At 39.5% G+C, this 14,142-nt stretch overlaps 1 protein-coding gene across 6 annotated transcripts in view; it reads left to right on the top strand.

Annotated features, from left to right (window-relative positions):
- The first annotated feature begins 1,641 nt into the window (after positions 1 to 1,641).
- Positions 1,642 to 14,142, top strand: part of LOC104140091 (centrosomal protein of 78 kDa) — a 50,325-nt gene continuing 37,824 nt past the window's right edge. The window contains exons 1-11 of one of the 6 annotated variants that reach the window (XM_068929045.1): positions 1,642 to 1,818; positions 3,339 to 3,615; positions 3,831 to 4,006; positions 4,635 to 4,707; positions 5,313 to 5,416; positions 6,770 to 6,944; positions 7,789 to 7,902; positions 8,141 to 8,205; positions 12,019 to 12,127; positions 12,731 to 12,748; positions 13,656 to 13,791. In XM_068929045.1, the coding sequence (XP_068785146.1) occupies positions 3,363 to 3,615; positions 3,831 to 4,006; positions 4,635 to 4,707; positions 5,313 to 5,416; positions 6,770 to 6,944; positions 7,789 to 7,902; positions 8,141 to 8,205; positions 12,019 to 12,127; positions 12,731 to 12,748; positions 13,656 to 13,791 (1,223 nt within the window). In that variant the 5' untranslated portion in view covers positions 1,642 to 1,818; positions 3,339 to 3,362. Of the gene's footprint in view, positions 1,831 to 2,236; positions 2,438 to 3,338; positions 3,616 to 3,830; positions 4,007 to 4,634; positions 4,708 to 5,312; positions 5,417 to 6,769; positions 6,945 to 7,788; positions 7,903 to 8,140; positions 8,206 to 12,018; positions 12,128 to 12,730; positions 12,749 to 13,655; positions 13,792 to 14,142 lie in introns of those variants that run through there. The other 5 variants (XM_068929042.1, XM_068929046.1, XM_068929043.1 and 2 more) reach the window with 5 other exon arrangements.

Raw genomic sequence — 14,142 nt, forward strand, 5'->3', positions numbered from 1 at the left:
CTAAGTGAAAAGACTGTCAAGAGAAACGAGATGAATGAAGGAATTTAAAGAAATACAAAAGTGATTAAGGGCATATTAATCAAAGAGAAAAATTAAAATGCTATGTGGACTAGCAGTGAAGATGTATCACAGCTCTGCTTGTTAAAAAGTGATTTAACTGAATAGTGCAAACATCAAATCTTGTAAGTAAGTAAAGTTGCTTGAGAGGATTTACGTTTGATTTTGCTTGAATTTAGCCCATGGCATCCAGTGGTATGACATGCAGTGGAGATACTTTTGTCACACAGTCTCTAGTCAAGAAATCAACAACTGCTGTTGACACTTGGTTGATTATTGCCCTGTGCATTGTGTATCTTTTCTGTTTGGTTTGCAAAACGTCACAGTGAAACAATTTGCTGTATAGCTGGTGGCCTCAGACCTACTGAAATAATTCTTGTTCTGGCACACCTGATCATAGCACTTAGGCTGCTTCAGTTACTTCTGGTGGCAGTCGAAGATTATGAAGCATGTGTGATTCTGCTGTTATTAAGCTATGTTAATATGAAGATTATTTGACACACAGTGAACATACAGTATTCTACCCAAGTTCGAGGGTCCTTAACCTGTTTAATTACTGTGTACTCAGCTTTAGAGTTTAACTCTCCTGTTTATAAGCAGACTAAAAGCATAACTTGTTAAATAAGCCAATTGCTCTTACTCATCAATTTATAGTAATCATTTTCATGAGTAGTTGGCATTCCTATGCATGAATGAATTGCAAACTCTAGGATCAATGCACAGGCTATGTCTGCGTCACTTTGCCTTAAAGGGCGCACCTGATAACACACCGCTGAATGTTAATGAGAACCCTGAAACCTGAAGTCAGATCTATCTGAGCTAGCAAACGAATGAGGAAGGTAAGCTGCGGAGGAGGAGGAGGAGGAGGAGGAGGAGGAAGAGGAGGAGGAGGAGGAGGAATCTGTGTGCTCTCAGCCAGCTGGGACCAGCTGACTGCAGCTACTGCTGTGAATCAAAGTGCGGCAGCACTTACGGAGCTAGTCATCTGTGCAGCGTGGTCTTTAGATGCTGAAGTGATGCACAGCGCGCTTAAAGATGTATTAAAAGACAGCATTATGTAAATGTGCTTTCTCATTGCCCTGCAATAAGCCTCTTTAGGAAAGAGAAACAGTAGTTTCTGTTTGGCTGCGAAATTTCTCTCTAAAACCTCTGCCAGATGCCCCTTGTCCAGCTTCCTGCGGTGGTCTAAAAACACGTTATGTCCACGCGGAGAGGGGAGGAAAGAAATATGACTAAAAGAGCTAAACCTGTCCTGTACGCTCGTCAGGTGCCAGCGTGCCCGGGGTGCAAGGCAGAAGGCCACCCCAAGGGCTGGGGGCTGCAAGGCCTGGGGACGAGCCGGTCCCGGGGGGGCCAGCTCGTCGCTGTGGCTGAAGCGGAGCAGGCCAGGAGAGCCGCGGCAGCGGCCCCGAGGCGAGGCGAGGCGAGGCGGCAGCAGCCCGCCGACCCGCCTCCACCCCCGCAGCTAAGGGAGCGGGCCGGGCCGGGCGCAGGGGAGGCCGCGCCCCCGCGCGCCGTAACGGTTGCAGCGCAGGGGGGAGGGAAGCGCTTCGGCGGGGCGGGGCGAGGCGGCCGTTGGGCGCGGCCATTTTGAACGTACGAAGGCGGGCGGCTGGCCGGGGGAGATGGCCCGCTTGCTCTGGGGTGGCAGCCAATAGCAGCGCCAGCCCCCAGCGCCACGTGGGCGGCGACGGTTGGGATCCCAGGGAAACCGCCTCACGCGGAGCAGCGCTTCAGCGCCCGGCGGCGGAGGAGGAGAAGGTGGTGGTGGTGGTGGAGGCTCCCTCGAGGCTCGCCGGCGGGCTCGGGCGGAGGCGCGCTTCAGGGGCTGGCGGGCTGCGGTTGGGGCGCGGTGGCCAGCGGAGGAGCCAGGGAGAAGGGTGACTCCTGAGCGATCGGGGCTGTGCTGGACGCGGCCGCGATGGGGGGCTGGCGGCCCGGCGAGGCGGGAGCGCGCGCAGGGGGTGTACTGGGGAGGAGGGGAAGGGACAATCTCCCCCCCCACCCCGTCTCTTCTCTTGCAGCTCCGTGCTTGGCAGCGAGCAACGCGGTCCCCAGCGCATGCTGGTTTGATAGTGTGCTTTGTTAGGGAAGCAGAGCACTGAAGTAGTTGGCTGGGTTGGCTCTGAGTGGGTGCGGCGATATAAAATACTATATTTTTCCAAGTATAAAGAGAGTTGTTTATTTGCATGTGTTTAGTGGATACTGCTTATGCTTGTATGTAGTGCTTGTACAGGTCAAATAAAAAGTATGTTTCACCCCTGCAGGTCAGGAGGTGTTTGAGGAAGTGTGTAAGCAGAGGGGAAACGTGTAATAGTGCTTCACGGAATATGTCCCTGTCTTGCAGCTCAGGCTTTAGGGTAGAGTCGTTGTCTCTGTGGTCAGTAGTCTTGTATGGATTTTTTTTCCTAACCTATTGCCTACCTGTTTTTTTGGGGGGAGGGGAGGGGGAATCCCTATGAACTCCTAGCTTTCTGAAAACTAGCATGCAGTTGAGTTTCCCAGTTTTGCCATGTGCTCTGTTTCTCCTCAGTCTGCTACCTGCTAGTTTCATCTGATGCTCCTTTGCCTCTGTATTGAAAGAGATAGCAGATAAAGTTCTTCCCTGAATGTTCTCTAAGCCAGTCGCGATTTTGTACGATTTTGTCATTCCCACTAACTTCCATGCTGAAGAGCCTTAATTTATGTAGTTATTTCTGAGATGGAAGTTATTATGTGTCTCTGAGTTTGTCCCCTCTTCTTTTCTACCCTCAAGTGTGCTAAACTTGAATGCTAGGGCCAGGCATAAAGTATGCAAAAGCAATAAGGGAAACACTTGTTTTATTTTATATTACGAGAATTCAGACTTTTGATTGCAGCAGTGGAAAAGCTGACAAGTAGTTCTGAAGATGTAAATGGTGTTTCGAAGAGACCTTAATATTCCTTGGTGCTGGGTCAGGGAGTGGGCTTTTAAGTAGCCTGCAGACACTATACGTTAAAAAATTAAATTTTAAGAGGAAAGTCTTTACACTAGTTAGTCCTGGAACATTGGACATGTTCCCCCATACTCTTGGAGGTGTACTTTTGTTGAGGAGAACAAAAATGTAGCGTTTCTTTTTCTTACCCATTCAGCTGTACTTCCACGTTCAACCTCAGCATTACTTGCCGTGTTGGAGACACTGAGTTGCACGGCTATACTCGTGCATTCTCATGTTTTGAGTATGCGTGTTGAATTGAGATTATGTCACTAAATCAGTTGCATATGGGAAAAATTTGATATATTTTTTCCTCCCTCATTTTAGAGAGGCTTTTATCACCTGTGAGAAATGATTGACTCGGTCAAAGTAAGAAGACAGTGCCTGCTGGATTTCTACTCTCATTATGAGCATCTGTGTGCTGTTCAAGGCTCTGTCCCACTGAAAGCTGTGAAAGCCAATCTGAACCAGGGTGCTCTCGATCTAACTGTAGATCGCATCAAAGCTGCTGACTGGGCACCGCTTCTAAATGCTGTCAGGCATAATAAGACGCTGACTTCTATTGCAGTAAGAAGTTTTCATCAGCAGGGTCTCGGAGAATCAGGTTTGTATTGATGGCTCTAGATGATAATTATGTTGATGTACGTTAAAGCTCTTTGTATAAATCTTGTGAGTGATTGAATGCATGAAGGGGGAGAGTTGTAATAGCTAAGGAATTCTTTCTGTTTAAGAACAGCGGCAAAAAAGAGGTATGTTTTTGATAGCTGTCAAGTCAATATGGACTGGATGTTACTGCTCTTCATTTCTGTTGTTTACTAGGTGTTGAAAGGTATAGAACTTACTTCAGAAGGAGAATTCCTGCAATTCGATCAAAAGACTTGACTGGTCAACTATGCAAAGCTGTCAAAGGCTGTCTGAGTATATCAGATGTACTAAAAAACTTGGAACTGCAGGGGTTGCTTCTGAGAGAGAGAGATCTAATACTTTTAACAAAGGTGAGAATGCGCTGGTATACAATTATTAAACGAAACCTAGGATTAGAACCTAGGGAAGTAGGAAATCATTTTATGTGTAGTTGTCACAGCTGGGGATGTGCCTGTTTTGAAATACATCTTTGTGTTCTTCTGTGTGAGAACCATTCTGCTGAGACACTTGGTATAACCTAGTGTTTAACCAAAATCATGTAACTTTCTCTTGCCCTAATTTGTCAAGGAGCAGAACCCTTATGGGAGGGTTCTTTCAGCATCCCTACTGCATGTCTGAGGTGTAGAACTTATGCCTGTGACTGACCCTGCTGTGCACGGTCATGACAGAAGAAAAGCTGCCGAGCTCCAGTAAGACAGCGTGCTTTGGAGAGCTGCTTCCGTTGGAGCTACTGCAGTGTGCTCATTAGTGGCTTCTAGGAAGCGAGGTGGCTGCTTGTTTCTTGCAGGCTCAGGCCCCTCCTGTGCTAAACAAAGCAGCTTCCTCACAGCTTTAGGCCCTTCTGCATCTGTCCAGGAGCATTAAGTGTTTGTGCTGAGCAATTTGGATGTCTTGATCTTTTCTCTATTTGTACGTTGTTGTTGCTTTTCAAGCCATTTTAAAAACATAAATATATATATATTTTTTATTATTTTACAGGGGTTGGCCAAAACTTCATCTCTGGAGAGCGTCTCCCTAGCCCACTGTCCAATTGGAGATGGAGGGTTAGAAAGTAAGTTAGTTTCAAAATAAAAGAAAAATAACTGGTCTTGTGAGGTGACTGGTAAAGGCATAAACATACTTCTGCCCTCCTTTTTAAAGCTTTCAATAGGTAAAACTAAGCTTTTCAGTATTTACATTCTCGTTTTAAATTTATTCACGCTGATTAAAAATAACCATCTTTATTTTATTTTACATGGCTTTACAGTATTTAAAAACTTGAATGTTTACCTGATGCTAGAAAACAGACTTACTAGTTAACGTTGATTAGACTTTTATTTAAAACAAAGTAATCTTTTTAAGTTTGAAATGAGTTTTTTCTTGATTTGCTCATGTTTACACAAGTAAAATAAAACAAAACATGTTCTACCTTGTTCAAACAGTCTTTGCTAAATACTTACTCCAGAAATATTTAATCTTTTGAAATTACAGAGGTTAAATGTATTAAGTTTATTTTAAATGTATAAGTTTATTTTGTTTTTCAACACTAGTTCTGTGTCAAAGGGTTTACCTATTAAAGCTAACTCAGCTTCTTAATGCAGCGGTGAGAAAATGTGTTTGTTCTGATGGTCTGGCTGTTTTGTGCCTGTACATAACAAATACTTTTGTTGTCTTTAGTAATCTGTCAGAGTGTGAAGAATTCTGCTAGTATCAGATGCATAAATTTCACAGGATGTAGCCTTACCTGGCGAGGGGCAGAACATATGGCAAATGTTTTAAAGGTAATTTAACCAGAAATGTTAACAAGAAGTTAAATAACTAAAAACATGATTGCTAGGTTTGGCTTGTAAACAAATACAGCTTTTCTGTAATAACAAAAGCAATACTTTACCCTATACTGTTTTTGATGTGACATCTCTTAAGGGAAAGGACAGGCTCTGACATAGCTACAGTAACCGTCTCCTTGCCGCTTCTCCGCTTCCCCTGAATTTCTGAAATGCCTCAATGTTCCTGGATTCCAGAAAATTATATTTTCATTGTGAGAATCCTCTTTAACATGAATGTTAAATGCTGAGCTGATTTTAATATAATATTTTTCATAAGGCTCAAAGTGAACATTCAGTTAAGACTATTAAGACTATATTGTTTGATATTGCAGCAGATTCAAGTATCAACCTGTATTAGATATGCGTTGATAAATGAAATTTTCTTTTTTGTAATTACTGATAAGAAATATACAGACTGTGTAACGAATGTAGATAGGTGGTTTTTTTGCTTGTTTTGTTTTTGGGGTGGGGTTAATAGAGCTGAGTTCAAAGTAAGGAGTACTGTAATCTGGAGATATGTTCTCTTACCTTGTTAAGTGTTTCCTTGTAACTTAAAATGTGGTCATCTGCCATGGATAACTAAGTTTTCTTTCTTTTTTTTTTTTTTTTTTAAATGGCAGTGAATGTGAAGACCCACTTTTTTGTTATTGTCACATTTTTCTTTAACTTGGTGAACTTAAGAATTAATTGCCTATATTATCAAACGTTTAATTCTCTTTCTTTTACTTTCAAATTCTAATTAGAGCCATAAACATCTGACATCTCTGTTTTGGAGAAATCTTCCTTCATCAGCGTCACATGCAAATCTTGCAAAATGTCTTAACTATACCTAAGCATTATATAAAAATAATGAAATTGAGTTTGCCGTTTAGAGGCTAGTAATTAGCTGACTAGTAAGCTTGTTACTAGTCCAATATAAATGTGTTATTCTAACTAATCTTAATGTTGATCTGTGGTAAAGCACATAATTTTGTAGTGTACGTTTCCTGCTAAAGGTGTGTTGAAAATGTCTATCTGACAAAAAGTAGTAAGATGTTTAGAGTTTTCCTAGACATATTTAGTAATTTACATTGTGAATTGAAAGATGGGAATAAGCATGAGTTCACTGCAGTGTTCAAGAGTGACCGTGCTGTTTCTTGAACTCAGAATTGGTATTACTGAGTTGTTTATGTATCAACACTCAGCTATTAAACATTAATTAGAAACAAAATAACCTATTGTCTTCTTATTATTGTGCAACTTATATAATAATACTACTTCATCCATAATAATGGCTTTTCTTTGATAACAACTTTCTTGTTTGCAAAGCACCAGGCAATGAAAAGACATAATGAAGCTTGGGCTGAAAGCCTACGTTATAGGAGACCTGACCTGGACTGTATGACAGGCTTGAGGCGCATTACTTTCAACTGCAACATGCTTGTTGGGGATAGAGGAGCTAGTGCCTTTGCAGAATGCCTAGGAGAGGACTTGTGGCTGAAAGGTATTGTGAAACACTGATTCTAAGATATAGTAGAGGGGAAAACCTGCATTTGGCAGTTATAGCAAATGTAGCCAAATGAGTAATTCAGCGTTTTAATTAGCAAAGAATAACTTGTTTTTTTTGTTGTTTTTTTTTTCAAAAGAAATTTCTTTTTCTCTCTTATCTGAATACTCAAAGTGTACAAAAACTCTTCAGTATTCTGGATGCATAGTTGGTAGTATCATATGTATGTACTAAGTGATTCGAATGTTGATGATAGAAGTCACAGCGTTACGTACGTAGAATCAAACAGTTACCTATTGGATTCGTTTTTGTGGCTTATCTGAGCTCGCTGTACAGGCAGCATGCGTATTATGCATGCACAGCATGGAAAAATAAGTCTAAAAGCCATGAGAGCACTCTTTTATGGCAACCGAAGAATGTATTCATCTGCGCTAGCAATATCTGGTAAGAAGCACTGATTCAGGCTTTCCAGACTTAAGTTGTGTGTTTGTATGTGTTAAGCTACTTCGGGCAGCTGTATGAGTTGATATCTAGCAGTATTACATGTAGTAGTAACTTTCAAGAACAGTGATTTGGTGGTTCAGACGATTGTGGTTTGATGTTCCTTCCTTTGCAGTTGTTTAATAGTTATATTTCTCAATGTTAGTTTATAAAACTGATCTAAATCTCCAATTTCCACCTCTGAAAGTAGTTTTGTCGTTTGTGCGTGTGGCTGTGACTGTAACATTGCCTTATCCATTCTGTGAAATGGAGGTGTTCAGTAGAGGTGGATTAATTGTAGGAGCTATTGACTGCACTATCCATTTATTCATTTATTTTTACACCTCCTTAAACGTTTTAGCACTTGACTTGCAGCAGTGCGGAATATCCAACGAAGGAGCAAAGTCGCTATTTGATGCTCTTCAAGCCAATACAACGTTAGTGGTACTTGACGTAAGAAAAAATCCCTTAATTGGTATGTATCTGTATCTCCCTTTGTCATCTTCTCGGTGGAATTTTTTCAGTAACTCTTCTGAGGCGGGGAAATGCTCTGATTTCAAGTTAAAAAAACCTGCGATAGCATTTTGCTAAGTATTAAAAAAATTGTGTGGGGAGCAGGACAGGTAACATGTACTACTTATTGAACAATCTATTTGTTTGCATAAATACAAGTCTCCTACAGGAAATTCTTGATACAAGATCTTTCATTCTAGATCACGTTTTGATGAAAAGCATTATTGAAAGAGTTCTTATGAATGGAAATAGTGCTAATTCAGAGGTATGTGTTAAGCATTTCGTAGTAATTTTTTTTTGTAGTTGGCATTGCGTGTGTTATAAGGTCAGTTTTGTTCAGAATAAGTACAGAAGTTATGCCAGTTATAAACATAAGCATTTTAAAGCATTTAAAAACAAATAAGGCTATAAAAGGAAAAGCTTCAGCACTAGCAGCAACAAGAACTATGCTATATTGGGTGTTTTGTATGCTTTACTATGTAATTTAAGATCTCACCTAATAGAAACAGGATACTCGTTTAATAAGAAAAATGGAAATGTATGCGTACACTTACACATTATCCTAGAACATAAGTTAATGCTGCTGTTGGAAAGTTTTCTGATATGTGTCTCTCTCTTAACACCTGAATACCAACTTCATTAAAAAGCAGAGGAATTCACAAGTTAAAACTAAGTTTGAAAATAACTAATTCTTAGCTATATAAATTAATGACAGAAAGAAACTTAATTTCAGTTATCTGAACTGTAGTTTCTTTGATGGTTAATACTAGAAAGAACAGTCTTGAATAACTTGAGTAAGTACAGTACCCATTTCCATCTCTATCTAATATCCTGTAGAGAGTTTATAGTAACTTACATAAACTGAATATCTGGGACACTTACGACTGGATATGTTGTTTAAATAATGAATCTTTTGTTTGTAACTCAAAAATCTGAATCTGTTCCCGAAGGAGTTAGCAAGCAAATGAGTACACACTCATTTGCTCTTGCTTTTTGACAGCTGCAGTAATCTTGTTCCTGAACTTATTGCTGTTTTGGCTTTGAAAAGCCTTGAAAGTCAGAGCTGTGGCTCTGTAGGGAATAAGCTCTAAACTGAGAAGTTTGTGTGTAGAGTTCCTTGGGGATTAATACAGTTCCCCTCTTCAACCTCTTTTGGAGAAACTGAGGTTGGTTGTGAAAGAGTCTTCTTTCTCCTTGGCAGATGAAATCAACATTTGCAAAATGTTGCAAGGACTCCATGAAAATAGCATCTGTCTGGAGAAAATGTAGCTCAAGATGGATGGAAAGTTGAACTCTGAAAAGAGGCAACTCTTTGGGAAATTTCTATATACTGAAAGTTCACTCAGCTTAGGACCCTTGTTTTATAATCATCAAGGTAGTAGAGTATCTAAGTTGTACTGGTAATACTAGTAATCTTGCATACCTGGTTAACAGTGTAAATAAAAAATGACTGACCACCAGCTTGCTGAGTAACTTTTACCTCTCTTCCACAGCTGAGAACACAGTAACCTTGATCCATGGTTTTATAAGCCATATGAGTAGGCTGTTGTAAATAGCACATTTACTGCTTATCATGGGAACAGTGCAGGCACTCAGAATGGAGTAATCCGCCTGTGTAGCCAGATGGACACAGACGTTTAGTGTTGGATGTTAACATTCTGTTGAAACTGAAACGATACTTTTACTTTAATATTAGGATTTGTAGTTGGTTTTGAGCTTAGTTATAGAGTTGTGGATATTATGAAGAGGAAAACAGTTGAATTGCTTTGAGGGGGTGTCTGAAGGTGCTCCGTACTGACAAAAAGCACTTTATTGCTGACTTTCAGGGAGTAAAACGTCAGAAGTATCAAAGATGCACAATTAGTCATAAAGCTTTGTTGCAGAAAGAGCTGCAAGGACTCCTTCATTTTGTGAAAAGTGAAAAGTCAGCCTTACGAAAACAGAATGTAAGAGTTCAAAAAAAAAAAAAAAAAAAAGAATATATTTGTGTGAGTCCTAATGACTTGTTCAGCTGTTGCGTGCTATAGTACTTAAATTCTGAATGAAGCTAAAGCTTTAGTTCTTGCTATTCTGTAAAGAGTTTTAGCATTATAGTCAATTAATTAATACTGCCTCTGCTTTCAGCTACCTCTAGTTTCAGCTTTTTTTTAACCATCCGGAGGCTAACTTTGCTAATTCTCATGAGTAGAATTCATGCACAGGGTAGAATGTACAATTTATGTATGAGAGGTGACAGAGCTGCATTCTGTACCATCTGAAAGACTCTATGTACCTGTTGTGTAAATTCCACGGTTATATTTAGGTAGGAGATACATTAAGGTGCTTGTGTGTTGCTTTAGAAAGAAGTAGGCTTGTGAATGGCCCCATAGTAAGTCATTGCACATATAGAAGTAATTGTATGTTAGAAGCTATTTGTAACGGCCATCACCTGCTTGCTCGCTACCGTTCACAACAGCCCTTCCGTCCAGTTCTGCCTATGAAGTGGTGGTTTTTCATTCCTTCTTAATTGCATACAGCTGCTTGCCTTTTGGGTTGGGCTTTCAAGTCTGCAAGAAAGACTGTCCGCTACTAATGGATGCCATTAAATATAGGAAACCTTACAATAAATTTGAAAGGCAGCTAAAACAAAGGACTTCTATGCTCCACTAGCAGCACAGTGTAGCTCTAGCATAGTGGACTATACTTGTACGTATGATTAGGTGTAGTGAATGATAAAAGTTTACATAGTTTCCTGGAGAGACTGAATAGCTTAAGGGAAAAATCCACTGAAGATGTCTACAATGCAAGACGCCCCCATTGTCCCAGCTTAGGGACCTAGGAGGGCGTTGAGAAATGACAATATGCTTGCTATCCTTATAGTCAAAATTGTTTAACAGCTGCTGATACCTAAACAAGAGACATGTTACTGGGCTAGATGAACTTTCGGTTTAACCAAGTATAGCCGCTCTTTTATGTGTGCAATGAAACAATATTAAGATGTTCTGGCCTTGAAAAGTTCACAGTTTAATTTTACTCTTTCCGTCTCAAGATTTCTGTAGTTGAAAATGACAGTTACTTGTCTCAGGAGCTAGCTCAAGTTGTAGACCCAGCAAAACTCATACAGGAGTAATTGGAGTCCAAATTTGTCATTGACAAGAAAAGTGTTTTTATATATTTGAACAAAAGTTGGTTAGTTAGAGCACAGTAACTTCATCCTGCTTAATCTTCCTAATGCATTAGAAGGAGCCTGAGGGGAATGACTTAATCATACTGCTGCTAGTACTGTGATGTGGGGTTTAGAGCTGTCTGAGATGAGCTTCGCGTTAATCTCGAGTGAATTTCGGTCTCTAACCCTGTTTCTTGGGTTACTTTCATAGTAGACTTCCTACTAGGTCTCATTTGATACACACAAAAATCCAAATGACAGCATAACTTAAGAGTCTGGAAGAAAAATAAAATTTTTATTGAGAGAAGGGAAACCTTTAAGAATAGAACAGTTACCATAAGAAAAACAAGTCTGAAGCACAGCAATTGCATTTGATTATCACCGCGTCTTAATTTTAGCTTGGACGCTTTTACTGTGTAAGGACGAATTTTCATTAGAGGCAGTGAAAATTAGGCTTCATGTTTTTACTATTTATTTTACTGGTAATACAAAATCATATTAAGGAAGCTTTTATTACTCTAGAGAACTTTGGCTTGAGCTGGTCATTCCTAGCAAGCCAGCTTTCTGTAGAGAATGAAAAGCGAGAGCCAGAGTTTCCTTTTTATAGGGTTGATGCCATTTTTTGTTACTATAAAAGGAAGTGTTTTGCACAGGAGAAGGGGGAAAAAATTGGATGGGATGTTATAGTGGTGTTCTGGGAACACTTGCTGATAATGTGGCTTTCAAACATGTATTGAATTTGTTTGAATTGCAGCTTTGTGGGATTTCTTTTTCTTAATTTTACAGTTTTAAGTTGTCCTTAACTAGCAGTGGTCTCTATATATTTGACAAAGAAAACTAGTCTTAAATGAGCACCTCCTGAAATATCAGTTACTAAAATAACCTATCTTTCTTTTCTAAAAATAAATACTTAAAAAAAAAAAAAATTTCCAGTATAAGTGGCTGACTTCTCCGTCTTCAAAGGATGCTTTGAAAACTAGACCAAAGAAAAGAACTATTGTCCTAGGAAGTGGTCGAAAAGGAAAAGCTACTATTCGTATTGGTAATGCTGTCTTTATTTTCTCTGATTACAGCAAATTTTATCTACAAAACAATGCTTCAGTGTTAAACTTTCATTTAAAAAAATATGATGTGTTTAAATGTCAGTGTTTTGCAGAATGCTTTTCTACTTCCAAGAAAATTCCATTGGTTCTTAATTCGCTAATGCTTCTTCTAGCATCAGTGATTTCAATGGCAAACTTGATCTCGTTTTCAGTTGTTAGATGTGTAGCTGGGAAAAGCAGGATTTGTTGAATAAAGTGCATTGAAGCATTGCGTATACTTTTTCCAAGGGCATCCTCCCCATAACTGTTCACTTCTAGGAAGCTTGGTGGCAGGGAGTGGTCTGTGTTTTTTTTGATGTTGCAGCCTTTCTGTAGCAGACTGTCCTCTGCCAGAACAAGCAAGCGTGAGTTTTTACTGATGTACAAAATGTTCTAAGATTTCTTTACTTCATGTAAACTTATTATAAATAGTATATTTAAAATAACATGGGTTTGTTGAATTTTTGTAACTAAATACTGATAACTGTAACACGCTACCTAATTCTCAAGAAGTTATTAAAATCTCACTGTAATACATTGGCTGTCTTTCATCCTTGCTTTAGTTATCTGGAAGCAGAGAGGTAAGCATGAATCAAATTGAAATCTGTTGCACAAATGCATTGTGGGTAATAGAAGAAGAAGAAAATGTCTAACTTAGAGGTTTAAAAAAAAGAGGGAGGGGAGTTGGAACTCTTCCTTTTTATCCTGTTTAGTGGTTGAGATCAAACTAAAATATGGAATCCTGTTACCGCAGTTATGCCTTTCAGCACAATACAGAATTCATTTTATTCTCAAAAACAGTAACCTGAGTTCTCGCTCATTTAACTATTTGAAATATCAGGTGAAGAGATTTCTGGGCTTGGTAGTTTTTGACGAGGTAGAGTGAGCATCTGCCTTGGACCTTCATCCTGAATCTCCTTTGTGTGTTAGCGTATGGCTTAAAAACAGCCACAAAAGACTGGACTAATGTATATAACTTTTCTTTTTTGTTCCTCTTACTCTTACGTGAAGGCGTTTCTAGTGTTCTGTAGAAGCGATCATTGTGAATATCAGCTTTAGCTTTCAAGCCTCTTGTCAATTACAGAACCAGCGTTCTTCACACTAAGGCCACTAGAGGGCCATTTGAAGCACACAGGCATCCCATGTAGAAAATGAGGCTGCCTAAGCTCCCGCTGTAGACACTTGATTTAGGTATCTGAAATGAGTAGCACGAATAAATCTCTTTAGCAGCAAAACTTTGCTTCCTTGTTAAATAACGCTTTTATTTAGACCAACCTGACAGAAGTCAAACATGTAAGCTTGTAATTGCAAACGGATGAACTTGCCATCCCTTTGAGAAGCAAAACAAAAATTAGCTCATGAGCAGTCTAGCAAAATTAGATTGAAAGGTGGATTTCCTAGAGTTCCTTTTGTTACATTGGAGCTCTTATTTAGGAACTGTCAACTCGGACTGTATATGTAAATAACCATTGCTGCTGTCCAATACAGGATTGACATCTAAAAAGTCTGTGAGTCCTGGGAAGAAAAATCCATCTGTGAAAGATAATTATTCACCAAAACCACTACCACCAGGCACAAAAGGCTTCCTTCCTTGGCGCACTGCAGAACGTGCAAAGAGATGCAGGTGAACTTTTCATAGTACAAGGGAAAATACTAAAACGTGAGAATTGCATGACAGAGTGCGGTGTTATTTTTTTAAAAAAATGTATTTTAAAAGTTGCATGCAGAATTCTATATTATATCCATAATTGTTTCTGTTTGTATGATTATCCTTTGTGGGGATGGTACATGAATTAATTACAGCAAGTCTTTAAAATATGCACCAAGATATAGTTACATGGCCATAAGGATGCTCACGTGTTTCTGAAGGAACACCTTACTTGTTCGATCTTCTGTTACTGATGATGCGTCACAGTTGAAGATGTAGTCTAGCTTTCTAAGGCTGTAATATAGTTTATCTGGCATCCAGTTTGAG

The sequence above is a fragment of the Struthio camelus genome, chromosome Z, assembly GCF_040807025.1.
Source record: "Struthio camelus isolate bStrCam1 chromosome Z, bStrCam1.hap1, whole genome shotgun sequence".
NCBI lineage: Eukaryota > Metazoa > Chordata > Aves > Struthioniformes > Struthionidae > Struthio > Struthio camelus.